This window comes from Gouania willdenowi, chromosome 18 (assembly GCF_900634775.1).
Source record: "Gouania willdenowi chromosome 18, fGouWil2.1, whole genome shotgun sequence".
Classification (NCBI taxonomy): Eukaryota; Metazoa; Chordata; class Actinopteri; order Blenniiformes; family Gobiesocidae; genus Gouania; species Gouania willdenowi.
In genome coordinates, this window is record NC_041061.1 from 23,982,747 (window position 1) to 24,002,836 (window position 20,090).

Sequence of the window (20,090 nt, forward strand, 5' to 3'; positions counted from 1 at the left end):
TAATTGGCGGGAGTCAGTTCAAAATAAGTAAAATAAACAAACTACAATGACCCTATTAGTTGTCATTTTCATATTACTATTGAATAGTGTTTTATATATACAGTATATACTTATTTTTGGCCTACTTTGGTACAAAAAATACAGTTAAAAGTTTTAAGCTTCACTTGGCCGAAATGAGAAAGTCTAATGATTTTTGGGCTAAACCTGGACCAAATGTGACCGCCCAAACACAACCCAATCGTTAACTATATTTGGGCTACATTTTCTAACTATATAGACCATCATAAAACAACCACATTTTCAACGACTATTCTTGAGCTAATATTGGACCACATCGAACGGTCCAATCAAAACCTAATTTCTACAACTACATTCAGGCTAAATCGAGGCCATCACGAACCGACCAGATTCAGCCCAAAAAAGAAAGTCTAAATGAAATCGGGTGTTTGGATTGAGGGAATTGTGAAAAAAAGAGTTATCGTATTAATTAGATACTGTTATTAGCATAGCATAGTTGTTCTATGGAGATTATACAGGATAGATTTGCCGTGTCCTAATCTTTCCAGGAGTCCCGCCCATATTCAATGTTTTGGTTTCTTTTTTAGTTTCAAGTCAGACACATGTCAGACAAAACCTCAGGGTTTATTCAAACTTTAAAATATAATCTGGTGTGAGTGAAATCAGAGAGAACCAATCAGGTTTTTATCAGTTCCACATGTAGTAGAAACGGCAGTAAAATGTACTACGGGAACTGTGCTGATGATGGGAAGTTGTGGGTTGTGACACTTTTTGCACCGTGGGAAAACTGAAAACAGGAAGAAGGCACAAGGCTGATAGACTGCATCTACGATTACCAAGAATATATTACCTCTGTCAAGGAGGTCATATTTTTACTGGCATGTATTTGTTTGGTTAAATTTTGGTTAAGAATTTTGCCAACAAAGATAGACTTTATGCCATGGAAGATTCCACAACATTTTGAAGGGGATCCAGATCAATACTGATTCCGGATCAGTTTAAAAAAAAAAAAAAAAATCTGTCATCATTGGCAGAATATTTAAAAATCCAGCTCTGTTGGTAATTTACCAATCTTCAAGACTTTTTACTCAGTTCTGTCGGGTTGGTTCCTCAATTACTTCATCAGGTTTCATCCAAATTAGATCTGTATTTCATTATGAAGATAATGAAATGAAATATTCAGTATTTCTTTAACACCTGGAGAAACAGAAGGGCATAGTGCATTCATCTATACCAGGGGTCAGCAACCTTTACTCTCAAAGGAGCCATTTTGCCCAATCTCTCCAGGATTAAAGTCCTTCTGGAGCCGAAAAAAAAAAAAAAAAAAAAAAAATACCCTTCTCAATGCAAACAATACAGTGTATAAAATTCTATAAAGTTGAAATAATATCAAATAATTTCATGAGTTAATGAATTTAATTTCTCGCAACATATCAAGCAGTGTATTTTCTTCCAGAATAGTCTTTTTGTTAGTTTTGTTATCTTACCAGGGATTTCATTACAACTTAAGGTTAGCCACAGGTGCAAGTTATTGCACAAAGTGATTTATTTTTTGGTTAACAAATTGTTTTTATCCTAATTTTATTTGAAGTTAATGTCATTATTCATCAATACCCTCTGTAAGAAATAATAATTAATTATTTTATTAAGTTTTTGAAAGCTATCTAGAGCCATTGCAAAAGAGTCAAAGAGCCACATGTGGCTCCAGAGCCGCAGGTTGCAGACCCCTGATCTATACAATTTTGTGTACTAGTCGTACTAGTGAACAACATTTTTGTTTCACTAGTATTTTTTTTTATGCATTAGTGCCTGAGTCAACCTTACTAGCGAAGCTAAATCCTCTACTAGTGGACAGTTTTCTTTTTTCTTCCACTTGTCTGCACATGTTGTCAAAGGTCAACACTACAAGAAGTGCAATCATTATGAGACAGCAACGCATGTTTTGTTATTGCAATTAAATAAATTAATTTATTTTATTGCTTAATTGTGACTATCACCAGCCCTCCCTAAGGAAGGGTGAGAAATCTTTTATTATAGGGAGGATATAAAAAGGGAGAGCAGTGTTACACCAAGGGGGAGGGGGTGGTGGTGGAGGGGAGCAGGGAGGAGAGACTCAAGGCAGGAAATAGAAAGGGTGGGGTTAGAATATATTATTTTACAGTGAGGGTGAGATGTGAAGTTGTAGTAGAACACATTGTGCTTATTATGTTGTGTAATCAAGCCAGTCTGGTGACAAGTGTGAAGCTTAGCTATAATGGTGGTGGCTGTGGACAGGGGGAATGAGTGAGTGGTAGTACCTAAAGCAGGTATTTGGGATCAACGTGTCTAAAGTTAAGCCCAGTACGAGTTTTATCCCACATCCCAAGGCGTGCCAGTGCATTGTAGACCAGTGTATGTGCAAAAACCGCTACTGCAAATCCAGGAGCCGCCCTGGGCCCGCAGATGCAGCCAGGCTAGCAGAAAGAGTGGGGGCCAAGGAGCCCCAGGCCACCCCCCCACGGCAGAGCAGCCCTCCAGATGCCCCTGAGATCCCAGAAGCAGCCACCGCCCCCCCATACACACATCCGAGAAAGCCCCAAGGAGCCTAGTACCCAGCGCATCCCGCCACCGATCCCAACCCCAAGGCCCCCAGCCAGCACCCCCCCCCCACACACACCCACCCCCCCAAGGGGAGGGCCCAGACAGCCCCCTGCCCAAGACCCCAGCAGAGGAGCCAAGGCCCACACCCAGCAGACCGCCAGAGCCACGCTGAACGGGCAGCCGGCGGGCCCAGAGCCAGCAGGGATCGGACCCCAGGCCAGAAGGACCCGGAATGGAAGCAGCACCGAGAGCAGTCCCCCCCCAGGGATGACGGCCACGCCCATAGCCGCCTAGGGAACCAAGGGGACGCTACAAGTTGCCCCGCCGGCCACCAGGCGCACCAACCAAGCGCCCCAGATCGCCTTATCTTGATGCCGCCCGCGCAATGAGCGGACAATTTTCTGTTACAACAAAATAGTCAACTAGCAGTACTAGTAAAGCTTTGAGTTTTTACTAGTACTGCTAGTAGACTATTTTGTTGTAGTAACAGAAAATTGTCTCCTAGCAGAGTTTTTACTATTACCATAATTTAAGTGTACTAGTACTACTAGTAACACAAAAAGTTTGTTTAGTAGTACCAGTAGACTGCTTTCTTCAACTAGTGCAGCAAAAACATTTACGACCAATGCTAGTAGACCTAATGCGAATAAAGTAGGAGGGATTATAACCAAATGCAGCTCCCTGATTGGTGGAGTTGAGGTTTTTTTTCTATTTAGACAAGGTTTTTTAGGAAATGTTTATCTCCCGACATGTTTCGACTGTCAACCTCCAGTTTTTGTCAGGGGAGTTGAACTCTGCTGATCGCCTTTGATGGTTCCTTTGAAGTTTCACTTGACTTCTATGTAATAGTTCCAGCCAGATTAATTGTCTTCTTTTTGAATAGTATGTAAAGTTGAGGTTTCATTTATTCAGACAAGGTTTTTCAGGACATTCTTATCTTGCTGGAAATTCTCTGATGAAGACTGGCAGTTGAAACATGTTGGGAGATAAAACATTTCTGAAAAACCTTGTCTGAATAGATGAAACCTCAACTTATACTATTCAAAAAGACAAAATGAATCTGGCTGGAACTTTTCCCTGATTGGTTGTAATATAGTTAAAAGCCTGAATCTGCTTTTCCCCACCCACTTATGAGCATCTAGGGATTACCAGTAGTACTCGACTACTCGAGCACTAGTAAAACATGTACTCCAAATGTGAGTACTAGTAAAGCTTATCTATGGGTGATATCAATGATATCAAATCATTTCCACACTTAATGCAAAGACTCTTGTTTCAGGCAATTTGAAGCTGCCAAACAATTTCCAGCAAAAATCAAGAAAACTTTTAATGAAGAGCCGTGAGACATGGGAAACGTAATCCACCTCGTTTCCATGACAACCTAAACCTTTCACCACTCACTGATTGCAGAGTAATCATGAGGCTTCCTACACAGCCATAACAAAAACAACTCATGTCGGCATAAATCGCACACTTTATTTGATATTGGTTGAACATACACTGAGCTCGTCCCCCTCAGCATCCAATCAGGACGTGTTTTCACAAAGAATTTTGCTGTGATGAACAGAAAGTTTGTGTGATGTCATGACTTAATACGCTAAAGAAAGAAATCTCAGGAAGCAACACCAACAAATCAGAATGTGTTTAAAAACCCAAACAGACCCCATTCCCCATAAACCCAACACATCACAGTGTAACAGAGTGGTGCTTTCACAGCTCAGTTATTCACACACACACACACACACACACACACACACACACACACACACACACACACACACACACACACACACACACACACACACACACACACACACACACACACACACACACACACACACACACACACACACACACACACACACACACACACACACACACACACACACACACACACACACACACGGGGCCAAAAAAGAAAAAGGATGATGGGAGGAAGGAAATCAAATCATCAAAATATACAAGTCAGTGATTAAGAGTGATTAACGTTAAAGATCCATCAATAACATGGAAATGTTTTCACCCAATTTATCTTAAAAGTACATTTTATATGTATATAAATACACTATTCAGACGTGTGCTCTGTATTACCCAAGCGACTCGCCATCATGGAACGCTCCCCGTGCATCATTTATCACCCATTTAAACTCACCTTTTTTTGTAATCAAAACCAACACCCGTAATTCAGGAAATCCTCACCAGAGCTGCATGTTTTGGCGACGCTCTCACCCAGTGATCAGTATTTATCATCTAAATCTAAACCAAATCTGCTTTTAACAGAGAAACGTTGAGGTATACATCTTAATTTTACACAACAGTAATAATAATGTAATGGCTAATTGGTGTAAGTATTCATATGAACGGGAATTTGCAAAAAAAAAAAAAAACATACAAAAAGTCAGAAACATGGTTGAAACTATATATATATATATATGTATATATATATACACAGTATATAAAGAAACATTGGCACACATTTAGACACAGTTTAAAAAATAAATTCCAGTTTGCAGGTTGTAGTAAACCAACAGGGTTATATTTCTATGTGCTTTGAAAACTAACTGAGGTTGTATCAACTCTTCCTCAACAAATTAAAACGTTCCTCAACAAATTAAAACGTAAAGGAGAGAAAGTCTTCTGATTTTAGGATGCAGCCTATAAGACGCCCATTGTAAAGTTGTGCGTGCTAAAATAAACAGCAACTTTTAGCAACAAACCACATTTAAAAAATATATGTGAATTTTTTTTTAATGTTACTTTTGACCAGATTTACAGCAGTACTTGTGAAATGTATGATATTTCTTTTTTTGTAAAGATATAACAAATTAAATCTAAACGTGAAATATTACATCTAAATGCTAAATATAAAATCTGAATGTTAGATTTAAATATACATGTTATATCTAAATCTTAAATGTAAAATCCAAATCTAATTGCTAGATTGAAATATAAATTTAGATTTAAAAGTTAAATCTAAATTTAAAAGTTAAATCTAAATGTTGAATATTAAATCTCAATCTAAATCTTCATCTTAAGTGTTAAATCGTATACTAAATCTACATCTTAAGTGTTAAATCTCAATCTAAATCTTAAATTTAACATTTAAATTTAACATTTACATTTAATATTTTGATTTCACATTTACATTTAGATTTAACTTTTACATTTAAAATTAACATTTAGATTCAACATTGACATTATATTTTCACGAGGAATAAAATATTTCAAACATTGCTGTAAATCAGGTCAAAAGAAATACAAACATTGTGATACATTTCTTAAACGCAGTTTGTTGCTAAATGTGCTGTGTATTTCAGCATGTGCAACTTCACAATCTGCGCCCCGTAGCAGCTTAAGAGAAAGCAATAAAACACGAGGTGTTTGCCATGAGATATTCAGATATGTAAAGTCTTGGTCATGTTGCCTAAAGCGGCCCAAACACATCACGGAAGCTGGAATGAACACATCACTGCATGATACCAGCGAGGCTCACACATTACAGCAGAATTCCTCACTTCACACGTACGGGATCTAAAGCGTTAACCACCCAATCAAGTCATCCCAACGTTTCGCTTGTTTTTTTTTTTTCCAATGGATGTGAATGATAGGTTTTTCAGTCCAGTAGAGATAATATGTAAACAACACACAAAGGGCGGCGCTCAAGCAAAGGAGGGCGAGGGATTGGTTGTTGGTAGGCTGGGTCTGCTGTAGGCGGTTTGTAGTCACAGACACACACACTCGTCTCAGCTGAAAGAAAAATCACAAACAGATTAAATGTTGGAGACGAAGCTCGTCGTAAGGGACGATCATTTATTCATCAGATAAAAGACATGGTCTCTATTGAAACTCTCAAAAAGTTTCTCTCATTGCATTGTGGGATGTGGAGTCTCGTACACCAGGGGTTCTCAACGTTGGGTTTCCAGATGCCTTTAAGAAACTAAAGTTTAGCCCGTTTTTGCTTATTTTTACCCTTTTCTGCAACTACACCAAGCTTGCCATATTTAAACCTGTTTTCATCACTTTTTCTTGCCATGACTTTTGCTCCATTTAATGCATTTTTGCTACGTTATTCCCATTTCTGCCACTTCAAATTACAATGCCTTTTCTGCACATTTTTCCACTTTCAAAACTTTTGAGCACTTTTAAACCCTTTCCCACCTTATGTTGCACATGTTGACCCATTATTGTCACTTTTAATGTCTTTTCACCATATTTCATGCTTATTTTTGCCAATTTAACCGGTTTGTTATGCCCATTAGATGCTAGTTTCAACTAATTGTTCCATTTTTGGTCACTTTGAACTCATTTTATTTCTGATTAAAACAAGGGTTTGCATCTTTAAGACGACTATACACTATGACAAATAATACTAAACTTCCTGGATAAGAGTAGATATTGTTCAGATGAATAAATAAATGTGGTTATCACAGATTCATAGAACGGACAATCATTTTGCTGCCTGTATGGATGGGACCCAGAACGCTCTACTCTTTATTCCCTCTTACAGATGGCCCTCTGTGTTCCATAGACGGATGAATAGAAGAGTTATTACTTCATCAAAGGGCTTTGGGGCGACAGTTAGTTGCTACTCCTTACTGTAGTTAACCTTACTTAGTGTGTGAGTCCTTACTTAGTGGGTACGGTAGGAGAACCGGAGCGGTGGAAGTGGATGTTCTGCCACTTGCTGTCGCGGCGGTGCCAGATGCGCGTCTCCTCAGACTGCATGGTGCGGGGCAGGCCGCTTCCGTCGATGTACTGAGTGAGGCGGATATAGGCGATGCACGCCGCCTCGTCACCAATCAGGTGCACGTGAGGGTTGAGGAGGATGGTGTGGATGGGCTGCTTTCCCTTTGACAGAGCTGAGACAGAGAGACATGTCACTGCCACCCTGCTTTCATTAAGCCGACTAAAAACTGAGGATTAACTGTTGCTACATGGTTTGGTTTGGCAAGTACATGGAAAAATAGTATAATTTTGTGCAGCCCCCACAGAAAAGTAACAAAGTAACAGCAAAAATACAAAAATACAACAGAAAATACACAAATTGACATCAAAACTACACAAAAATGACTCCAAAAACACAGAGGAAAACAACATCAAAAATACGCTAAATGAATCCAAACACACGATAGAAATGAAAAATACAAAAACTAACCAAAAAATACACAAAATAGCAAGAACACACACAATTACTCCCAAAAACACACAAAATGACTACAAAAATACACAAAAAATGACTTCTAAAGCAAAAACATCACAAAATGACAAAAAATGACTCCAAAAACAGGAAAATTGCAAAAAAAAAAAAAGGCCGTAAAATTGATAAACAAAGCAGGATATTATGACCACACACATCCATTATTTGTTAAATAAAAACTCGTGAAATTTAAAGATATTGTTTATTATAAAATAACACAATGTTCAAAGCAAAAATAAATGCTCTTCCAGAAGACGTTCAAAAATAATTCTCACTACAGACCAGCAAATACAACCTAAGAGATCAATTTATGTTTATTTTACCATCAAAGATGTCTGTCTGTTCTAGGGGTTAATTTATGGAATACTTTTGATAAAGAAATAAAATGAGTGACACAATATATTTTAGAGAATTATGTGAAGCAGTAGAAACATGTTTATATTCCTTGTTAAATGTTGTATATAAAAGAAAAAGTATGTGTGTGTGTGTGTGTGTGTGTGTGTGTATATATATATACTTTTTTTGCATTATTTGAAAAAAGGCAACTCAAATGTACTTGCTGAATGCTTGCATTTCTTTTGTATTATTGGAAAAGGTAACTTAAACGTTATTTATGTTGGGCATATTAGCATTTTTGCTTCTGCCTTTTTCAGTCTTGTTGCATATTTTAAAATTGTGATTTGTGTTAGAATCATTTTTTGTTTAGACTAAAACAAACACACTGGAACTGAAAAAACCACAACAAAAATGCATAACAGGACTCTAAAAACACACAAGATGACTACATAAATACACAAAAACACCAATGAAAACACACAAACACGTGAAGAAACAAACAAAATGGCAAAAATACACAAAATGACTCAAAAGACACAAACAGGAAAAAACCCATTACAAATTAAAATAAACACTTTGTTTTTACCTGTATTAATGTTCAGATTGATCAAATCTAAATGCTGACATGAATGTTGGATGAGACAATTTTTGTGGCCCCTAGCTGTGATAAAAGTTACAAATCTAAATCTATTAAACGTAATATTACAACTTGTCCACTAGAGGGCGGAATTTACTTTGCTACACAAGGCACATTTAGCAGAACACAGTACAAAGTCTATTACTGTGTTTGCTCAGAGAAACTTATAAACTTTATAAAAGAATGGAGGGAAAGGTCAAATTTGAATAAAGCCGTCAAAAAATTTAAATAGAATTATGATACTAATAAGAGAATGAAAACCAACTGACATGAATTTGAAATTGCGGGTCTTTAAACTTCTGTATTTACATAAAAACTCGTCCATGAATAGCTTAGAAATGTTGGGGGAAAAAAAGATTGGATTAGTATTTAGCAGCTATGCTAACCATTGAACATATCGTACCGTTCTCAAAGTAGAAGCGATGGAAGTCGGTGCCCTCCACTAAGTTACCCAAAGCCTCGGGCTCAAAGGACGTGAGCCCAGGGTCACAGATCTTCCTGTGGTACGACATCAAAGAGCCGCGTTAGCGTCATGGAGACGTGTCAACATGTGGCAGAACAGACAAGGTTTTAACGAGTATTTACGTGTAGGCCTCAAAGTCTCCATTGTTGATGGCCTCAATCAGCTGCTCGGTCACTTTAATGATCTCCTGTTTACGTGCTGTGAGAGAGAGACACACACACACAACGTTTTGAACTTAAACAATAGAAGAACAGCAGAAGTTGGTGTAATAAAGAAAACCACAAAAGAAGAGATTAAAACGGACCAGGACGGAGAATGAGAACACATATCCAACATTATACTGTGATAATGCAACAATGTTTAGGGACTGGGCACCATTTTGCGACGAATAACACAAAAACACTGAATGAGTAACGGAAAAGTGCGTTGGTGAGCACGGCTTTACCAATGACAACATCAATGTTACCTTTCATGCTAAGGAGGTGAGCTAGGAAACAACCATGGAAAGAGTAAGTGCTTCGTAGTGTCGTAAAGTTCATGTAACATACGACAGGTGAGAAGGACATGGAGGTGATACAGTGACGCCAGTGACTTACACACACACACACACACACACACACTGAAGATCATTTTTTTTAAAGATGAGGACTTTGTTATTATGTAACCCGTTTACCATTCAGCCAAACACTAACGTAGTACTGAATGTTTCCTTTAGCCACCGATAAATCCTTTTTAATTATGTTTTTAACTTTGATATTCAAAGCCATAAAATTAGAGTTAAATAATTTCTGCTCCTTTTTTCATTTTCAACCAAAACATTTTCTGAATTAAATATTTTATGTTTTTTTTTAAATTTATCTTAATTTTCCTCATTCCTTTATGATTTGTATGTTTATCCAGTCCTGTATATAGAGGGAAATAGAATCAAAGTAATTTGAAATGTAAATTCAACACTTACAAAGAATAACCAACTCCAAAAAATGTAAAATGCAATCTTGCTGCTTCCAATCTCACTCATCTGATTGTCCAACAAGACACAAACCATGGATCCGTTATTTAAGCTAAAATCAGTCATCTTACCCTATTTTTATCTTCCAGTCTATTAATGTCACTGTTCTCATCCTTTGATAGAAAAAATGCTGTAATGCTTCTGAAAGGTTTTCCACAAACTGGATTGAATGGTTGATACCTCATCAGATGTTGCCTTTTCCCTGTACCGGTATCTCCTCGGACCACCAGCAAACGTCAGTAGTGTAACACAGACTATTAGAGAATATCAAAGCTCCAGTTTTACCTACTGCATCTTCAGGTTCACTCGTGTTGTATCCAAGCTGGACACTTACAGTCTGCCGGCTGGCATCAAGCCCATCGAATGACACCAACACTAAAAAACCCACAATCGTAAAGCGCAGCATCTTCTACTGGGGGAGTTTTACTGGTCAGAGTCTGGACAGCAGCTTCGACTTATACAGAGGCAGGAGGAACGCACAACCACTGACACAGGGCCAGTCTGTCTAGTCATTGGTTCTTACAGTAGAAACGCCTGGGTCATGTCTGCTAAATCAGCTAAAACATGGAGCTTTGGGTACATGGACTTTACTTAGCGAAAAACAAACATTAGCTTAGCTGAACAGAAACTCAGATAAGGTCTCTCTCAAAGGGAAGGCCTGGAGCTGTTATGAAACCATTTATAAAGTGAACCAAACCAGGGTGACGGGCTTTAAGAGCAGGACATCTTTTTCAAGAGCAAGCATAACTCAAAGTAACAAGCATTCAATACATTTTATCATATTTTATTGATGACTACTGCAACATCCAATCATCAGCAACCAGCCCATCTCATGTCTGACTGATCCCAGCTCATGTTTCCTATTAATGGTTGAACAATCCAACCATTGGTAAATTCTGCTTCAGAGCTGACATCAAAGGATCAAAGAAGCAATGTTAAAACCCCTCCTGTTAGCATACAAAGCTCTTAATGATCAAGCTCCAGTGTATCTCAAAGACCTGTTAGTGTCCTATTGCCCGGGCAGAATACTCCGCTCCCGCTGGTTTACTGGATGTTCCGAGTGTAGAGTCTAGAAGTAGTAAAGGAGGCAGAGCGTTCAACTCCCAGGCTTCTTGCCAGTGGAACCAGCTTCCAGTCTTAGCACAGGAGGCTGCTACTCTCTCCACCTTTAAGGCTTAAACTTAAAACCTACTTATTCAAAAAAAAGTGTATGAGGAAAAGGTTTAGACATTTCATCCCTCGCTCTCCTCTGGTCTTCAGCTTCTCCCACCTGGGGGGGTCTGAGGTGGGGGTCAGGATAAGGATGGGGTTGTGTGACAGATGTAGTCTTCTCTTCCACTTCCTTGTTCCTACACTGACTCTCTAACCATGCCTCTAACCCTTAAGTGACTTCTCCCCCTTGAGCCCTTCTTCTAGATCATCTCATCCTTGCCAACACTATCATTTTCTGTTGCAAGTGTCTTGGTGCTGGAGTTGGTGGTTCTTGATCCATGGTTCGCTGTTCTGATGTCCTGTCTCTCCATGCTGTTCTCTTCTTTCTGTCTACTAACCCCAACCAGTCAAGGCAGATGGCTGCCACCTCTGAGCCTGGTTCTGCTTGAGGTTACTTCCTGTTATAAGGGAGTTGTTCCTCTCCATTGCTGATGCTATGGGATGACTTGTATTTGGCGCTATATAAATATGGGATGTGGAGTCCAGGAAACAGATGCATAGAAGTGTTGTCACTTCATTCTTACAATTATTTCTTGAGTTTCTTCTCAGACACTGTCTTCATTTAACTTAGTTTTTATTGTAGTTTGTTCCTGGTTTATTCCCTGTGGCATCATCTCATTCCATGAGACATCCAATTTATAATAATAACAATAATAATGACTGAGATTTATATAGCGCTTTTTTCAAGGAGACTCAAAGCGTGCATCAGTAATACCAGTGGTAATAAGATACAATGTAGCCAAAGCTGCCCTGGGGCATACTGACAGAAGCGTGGCTGCCACTATGGCCCCTCGGACACCACCAACATTCATGCACAATTCATACCCATTCACACGAGGCAATGTGGGTAAAGTGCCTTGCCCAAGGTCACAATGACAATGAGTTGGATAGAGTGGGATTCGAACCCACTCTACCACTGAGCCATGGTCCCCCCAATTTATTTGCGTTTATCATGAAAAACTCTGCCAAAGTGACTTTCAACACATTTCTTGTGTTTTCACGGACTGAAAGTTGCGGCAAAATAACGGCGGACATTTATTTTGGGGTTTACACGAGAAGATCTGAATCCAAATGAAGTCAAAACACTTTTATGGATCCGTCTATGAGACCCCACATACCACAATGCATTGGATGAAACTTTTCCGACGATATCAATAAATGTGTTTACAGAACAGATCAAAACAAACTTTCGACCTTTTACATTTTTTTTCGAGGATATGATCTTCAATTAATTGATTAGTGAGGCCAACACTATGTCTTTAACTGATAAAGAAAAAATACAGTATATTGTCCCAAACAGCTTCAAAAGAGCTTCTTTCCTAGCTTTGCTTTACAGTGGGACTTACAATGGGAGTCTTTGTGGCCCAGACTGGGCAGGGGCCCCTGCTTGGGGGTGTGCGGAGGGCCACAGTGACATGAGATGGGATGGTCAGAGACAAAAACCAGGAAAAAAGACGTGATGAAGAGGAGTAGGTAAGCAGCCAGCAGCGCCCACAGGATGTAGTGACAGCACTCCTCACCAGTGGGCCAAACAGTCCAAGAGAACAGGCAGAAGGAGGAGGAGGAGGAGGAGGACAGATAGCAAGGAAGGGAACGTGCTGAGGTGGAGGGACAGGTGGAGGGGGGCGAGTGCTTTAGTTGGTAGATGAAGGGTGCTGTGATTATGAGGATGGGGCAGGGATGAGACGAAGGACAGGTGAGAGAAAATATGTAATGAACACAACATGACAAGCATGCAGGAAGTGACAAACCATTCAAAACTCTGTTAGTTCACCAGCTGACAGTAAAGGATTTACATGAAAGAGCCACTGATGGAACTAATTAGAGCAACAAACCATGTGGAAGTCTGTAAAAAAAAAAAAAAACTCAACAATTCTGCACATATTAAGGTGATGAAAAGAAGAACAGCGCAAAAACTGGAGTGAATACAATCACTGGAGAGTTGAGGAATGACATCAGCCATGACTAACAATGGAAGCCATTATAAAGGATGCTTTTATGTTACCACTGAATGGGCTTGAGTGTGTCCTTGGGAATTTGCTGGCACGCTCACATCGATACGGACGGAAAATATCAGTCGCTGATCACGAATCCCTGAGTAAAATGTCAACAATCACAAAAGGCTAAATCTTCACGAGTAACTTGTTTATCGACTCAAAGGTCACGACTGCAGTAAACACTTCAAATACACAACATGACGTCTGAATCAGAACACATTCCTGTGGTGAAGCATCATGGTCTTCACCCGCTCGCTTTCTTTCACACCGCAACTTTGTAATCATGGCAGAGACACAGCATGCGTGTCTAAGAGCAGATGATCAGGGTTCATGCTCCCCAGTATTTGGACTCCCCAGTATATTACTTCAACATTTAGAGTGTGATGCATCTTTAACAGCACATAATACACACTTTGATGTACATTTATATTGGTACAATGATAATTCACACTTTAAAGACTTGGAAGAAATTCACGTCCCCATTAATAGCAATACAGTAGGTACCAATACAACTGAGTCAAACTTCATAAAAATTGGTGGTAAAACTTTACTTTAAGTTTTATATATAAGGCTGATATTACAAGGTAATTATCTGTCATTAGTATGAATAATGTGTCATGAAGGCTGTCATTAAGTGATGTTCACAAAATTATGACACCTTTGGAGCTATGTTGGCATGTTTCGGGTTAGATGGAGGGATCTAGTGGGGTTAGGGTTAAGGTTAGTTTAACGAACGACACTTAACTACAGATGTCATGTCATAATAATGACAGCATAATGTCAGCCTTTAAGTAGAAAACTTGTGTTACCAAATTGATTAATTAGGTTCCAAGATGTGACTTTTTATAATTTTGCAAATGATGAGAAATAGGAGTTTTTATTTATTTTTTTAAACTGGTCTAGAATCAGTATAGCAATCGAGATCCCTTCTGTTTTAACGCAGTCTTCCATGACGTAAGGTTCATCTTTGGTTAAAATCTTCAAGTAATCTTGCTAACACATACAGTAAATATGACCTCCTTGGTGGAAGGTAATAATCTGGTGTGTAGTAGATCATCCTGTCACAATACCACCCATATCCTTGACGATACATCTCGTGTTGCTTTAAAATTGCAACATCGTGATGCAAATTTAACATGTGTCCATCCCCTATAGAGTAAGTATTTCTACAAACACAAACAAAATTGATGATGTCAAAAGACAAAGAAAAAAATTATTGACTATGTTTCTAACATTGCAAATCTACTTACAGAAATCTGACTTAGGGATGATGATGTATCGCAAAAAAGGTTTAAGTTTTAAACTAAAGGTATATTTAAAATATATGTTGACCACAAGTCATTCTTTATGAAGCTGTCTGTACTAACAATGCTATGCTTCAACCAACATACTTCAAACCTGATATGAAGGTTTTGTCTGTTTTTGCTACAACTACAATTGGTGAAATGTTGAGAATAAGTATTTTCATCCATGTAGAATTTTATTTGGATCAATCGGGTAGTGGTCAGTTCTAATAAGCAAAGTGAACCAATGAATGGAACACAATGAGATGTAGAGACAAGGAAGGACAAACACATTCCTGCAACAGATGCAAACAGTTAAAAGGTTTACTCCAATATAATCTATTTAAACAAACCAATTGTATTTGAGGGAAATTATTAGATTACTTCACATTGTGGCAAAGACTCTGTTATTCAGCATTTCTTTCCAGTATGGAAGGAAAGAGGCAGAATGAGGAATAAGGAGGTTGTTTTGGAATAATTGATTAATGAATGCAAAAGAGGGAAAAGTTAAAAGTGCTGATTGAAAAGCACAAAGAAAAACAATCTTTCAAAGCCCTGGAGACTTGGAACAAAACTTAAAGAACTGACAGGGACTCCAAGCCCAGTTTAGTGAGAGCTGAAGATAGGATTAACTAATGAGGATTACCTCTTATTTTGTTCAGTAATTACCAATGAGAGAAGTTCTGAGATTCTTTACCTCTGACATCTTCATCCTCAATGGTAGTGTTGGCACTCTCACTAGATTCCTGTGACAAGAACAAAAGGAAAAGGAGAGGAAATATTTACCTCAAAAAGATTTTTGATAACTGAAAATATAACTGTATGAAATCATTCCAACTAATATTTCACACTTGAATGTAGAATTGGGCAGTATAATCAGCCGATATTTGCCATGAAATGTAATATCGACTGACATGTGCATTGGATTACAACCCATAGTGAAAAAACATGTGTGATGTTATTTAAGACAATATTAAAAAAATAAATGACACGACACATTGACAATAAATATGGATATCGGTCCATTACGGAATTTCTTATTTTGCCATTTTACATGGAACATATCCAGTGAAACGTCATATTAGAAGTAGGGTTACCATGTTATTTCCATTAAGATGTATATAATGCATGGTAAAATTAGATTGGGAGGGGAGGGGCTCTATGTACACATTGGTATTGGTTAATATCAAAAATTAAGTGTTGGACAATATTGGCAAAAAGCCAATATTGAACATCTCTAAATATAACTTGAAAGTTGCATAATTAGTGTAAAATCAAAACAAGACCTCCACTACACTTTAGATTATGAGGATTTAAAACATGATGCAAATCTCCAATAGATCAATTAGGAACTGAGACAAGGGATCTTTGCCAGCCAATTAGATTACATTGTAATAACTAGACTAGGTACCTGATTGGCCAATAAGACACATCCAAATGTAGTTCTTTTTTTCCCAGAGCTCAATTTTATAATGTAACTTTTGTGGGACAAGTTTAAAAACACACAAACAGAAAATGCCATTTCAATAAATTGAATGCTAAATGTGATAACTTCAACAAGAGCCACTTCTATCTATGCACCTAAACATTCTTACCAAGCAAAAATAATCAGTCACACTTTACTTGGAGTTTTATATACATGAGGCTGACATCATGCTGTCATTAGCATAAATAACTTAGGTGTTATAAAGGCTGTCATTAAGTGTCGTTTGCTAAATTATAACACTTTTGGAGCTTGGCATTTTCTGGGTTAGGTGGAGGGATCTAGTGGGATTAGGCAGTTAGGGTTACGTTAGACAGGGTTAGGGTAACAAAGGGTTAGGTTTAGGGTAACAAACAACACTTAATGACAGCCTTCATTACACCTTATTCATGCTAATGACAAGTGTCATGTCATAATATTTACAGCGTAATGTCAGCCATTATGTATAAAAGTTGAAATAAAGTGTTATATATATACAAATAAAATAATCTATATGCAGCACTATGCACAACACCACAATCACTGCACAGTTACAAACATGCACTGCTCACAGTAGAAACCTATGGTTACACATGATGGTGTCCATCCAAAAATCTTCACCAAGAAGACAATGGGATTCTTGTATGTTCTGATGTGGATTCACTTTGGAACAGCTCAGCATGGCCATTCCAATGACATGCACAATCCCTTTGTCACAAGACTGCAAAACTCATGTTTCTCAAGGTCTAAAACATTACATGTCATGACACATTCTGCAAAACACGTAAATACAAATACGGTTTCATTTCTATAAATATCATGGGCTGCAAAACACAATTGCATGCAACAGTTGATAACATGCAAGGTAGTTTTTATAGAGTTGTTACCATGGCAGATTCAACAACCAACCAAGTACACACAAAGAGCATCGTCAAAAGCAACATCAAGGCTCTATTCTATGCAAATTCTAACTGCAAACATCAGCAGTTAACTGCGACCTCTGAGCCGCGCCTGATCAGTGGATACCTTGTTTCCGTCAGCTGGGTTGTGGATAACAGTGGTTTGAGGCTCCTGATTGGACGGGACCAACGGTGGGAAAATCATACAAGTGCAGAAGGAAAGTGAGTTTGGTAAGAAGATTGGAAAAACATAACCAATAAATACAGTATAGGAGGGAGAAGTGGAGTATTAGTGCCACACAAAGAAACCTTTCATTTAATTTAACTTTAAAGAATTTCAAATTTGACAAAAAAGTCTAAATACTCAGGAAAGTGTTAGTCAGCGGTTTAGCCAACGATGATGCTGCAAACTTTTAGTTATTTATTGAAGTGTATATGCTGATAATTATTAAGGGCTCTATTCTCCAATCTGGACTTAAGTGCTTTTTTGCGCGCCTGTAGTTACGCATTTCTCTCCAACGTGTATTCTCTGGCTTCTTACGCCCACCGCGTGTAAGAAGCCAAAAAGCGCGTATGTGTGAATGAAGGCGGGCTGAAAGAAAGGAGGCGGTGATGTCATTTTTTTGGGGCTGTCTAGAAATCACGGACTAACGCTTGTAGATGTCATTTAAACTCGTGAAAATGATAAAGTTCACTTTCAATTTTAAACGCCTTCATTGATAAACAATATAACAGGTTGATTTGATCAGATTATTGCAGTGTGACTGAGGATCGGCCATATTCTGTTTGCAGTGAAACAGAACTACTGGCTTCCATAATATGCAGTTTTAAATATAAAATGTTTAAAGCGACCTGAGCTGAGTCTCATTAAAATATGTGTGGTAACAGTTTCTGGTGCGTCCTCATCGGCATGACAGCTTGTTTCACTCTATAGTGGTTAAAACTGTGACTTTATGTTGGACATAGTATGAAAATAGTTGAATCACTGTGACCAACGTGGACAGAAGTCTATGTCTGTCAGAGTTTCAATTAATCACACGGCAGCAGCAGCAGCTGAGTGATCACAGCTGCTGCTGCAGAACACACAATGTGGCTTAAAATGTAAGTCCATATTTCTAGTGCAATATAGTGTTTCAAAGCCAGATTTGAATGGGAACACACATTTCAGGGCTGATCCACCCAGAGTACGTAACTGGGATGGAGGCGCGTAGTGACTGACTTAAGTACGGGGGAGAATAGCACACAGCCAAAAACAGCACCGCTGCGCGGCTTTTTGGACTTGCGCACATGAAAGAATAGAGCCCTTAATGTACTCTAAACTTTGATTTTTGTTTTGTTTTGTTATAGCTTAATTTCTAGGAGGTAATTATTCTCATTCTTTCAATGATTTATAAAAGGTATATGAGTTTTTCAAGGACATGTTATGATGCATAACAGAGATGATTGACTTGAGCCACCACTGACTTCAGTTTGTTTTGCTTCTTAAATTCAGTAAATATGTATGAATGTACTTTTTTTAACTTCACAAATCTTTTAACGAGAATATTTGAGTTTTTTGGTTCCGTGTGGCCCTGATACTAGGTAGAAAAGGGAAATATCCGCATTTTGGGAAAAACACTACAACCAGAATGACTACGGCACTATCACACACAGAAAAGAGATGAGTGGACACAGACTAGAAGCTCAACATTTAGATGTAAACACACTTTTTAGACAATGATAATAAATAAATTAAAATCAGGTGGCACACTTGAATTCTACAATTTGGGCCATATAATACAAAACACCAAGAAAAAGTTTTGACATTCACAGTAACCAGTTGATCAATCACAAGCAAAGTCACAAACATAAACATAGAACGACTCTCCTAAATTAAAAAAAATTAAAATTAAAAAAATATATATGTAAATGCACTTTTATGGTGAAATCAAGAACTTTTTTGCTCTAAAGTGGTGATGTGTACAACCTACAAACAACTTCAATGTTGACAACTATACAGGCTTTAATATGCATGTAGGAGTAAGATACCATGTTACCCTTATTGAAGATATTTTACAAGTTAGGACAAATGACAGACGGTAGCAGTGAGCTCCCAATGTGAGGCCCGAGGAGATTTGGTACCCACATTGATGGGAATTATCTTGCTTTTCCCAAAGCCTTCCACAAGATATTAACCCCTGACCCTCCAGTGCTTAAAAACATTTAAGGGTTTGTTCATAATGCTCAACAAAAGAATAAAAAAAAGGTTATTATTAGATTAATGAAAGCATTGACAACAGTCTGGAGAAATACGGACCATTCATACATGCTAAGTTAGCTTAAAACCTAATGTTTTATAAATGTAATACCTTGATAAAAACCAACAGTCAAATCATCTTCACTGAGATTAGAGTCAAAGGCTTTAGCACAGTTTGTCTGGCTTTTATCTTGAGGGAAAAAATAATATTCACTTGTGCCTGTTTCCTGCTAAAAAGCTCCAAAATTAGCATGAATATAAAACAGGAAATATTCACTCACAGCCCAAGTCCTTTTGCACTTTTAAAGGCTTCTATCTAGTACTACACTGTAACTGTGTTACTATACTGGTATATAATAAGAGGGATGTAACAATGTACACGTGTAGAGCACTTACTTTTCTCTCACATTCTTTCCCAGAAAGAACTGTGCATTAATCAGCAGTAATATGAGTTGGAGGTGAAATACAAATGTGAGACGTTCTCATATGATTTAGCCACAGTCAAAGACAATAAATTAAGAGCTGCACATTCAAAAACTCTTCCCTCCTGGCTCCTTTCAACCAATGGGAATTAGTAAAATATTGTACATTATCTTCTTTCATCCATCCTTTTAGAATCAAACTGTTTTCAGTCTCATATGTTAACTGTATGAATGTTAGTTGTTGGATGAGGGAAAACATTTAGGGATTCAACCTTTAAAAGTTATCTAAACATTAATGTCAATCAGTACCAATAACAACAGATTTGTAGATGTAGAACT

At 38.0% G+C, this 20,090-nt stretch overlaps 1 protein-coding gene across 13 annotated transcripts in view; it reads right to left on the minus strand.

Annotated features, from left to right (window-relative positions):
* Positions 1–5,492: 5,492 nt before the first annotated feature.
* Positions 5,493–20,090, minus strand: part of camk2d1 (calcium/calmodulin-dependent protein kinase (CaM kinase) II delta 1) — a 109,107-nt gene continuing 94,509 nt past the window's right edge. For 4 of the 13 annotated variants that reach the window (XM_028474919.1, XM_028474914.1, XM_028474916.1 and 1 more), the window contains 6 exons: positions 17,221–17,265; positions 15,430–15,478; positions 9,354–9,429; positions 9,172–9,266; positions 7,229–7,457; positions 5,493–6,345 (listed from right to left, as the gene is read on the minus strand). In XM_028474919.1, the coding sequence (XP_028330720.1) occupies positions 6,342–6,345; positions 7,229–7,457; positions 9,172–9,266; positions 9,354–9,429; positions 15,430–15,478; positions 17,221–17,265 (498 nt within the window). In that variant the 3' untranslated portion in view covers positions 5,493–6,341. Of the gene's footprint in view, positions 6,346–7,224; positions 7,458–9,171; positions 9,267–9,353; positions 9,430–15,429; positions 15,479–17,220; positions 17,266–20,090 lie in introns of those variants that run through there. The other 9 variants (XM_028474917.1, XM_028474913.1, XM_028474915.1 and 6 more) reach the window with 5 other exon arrangements.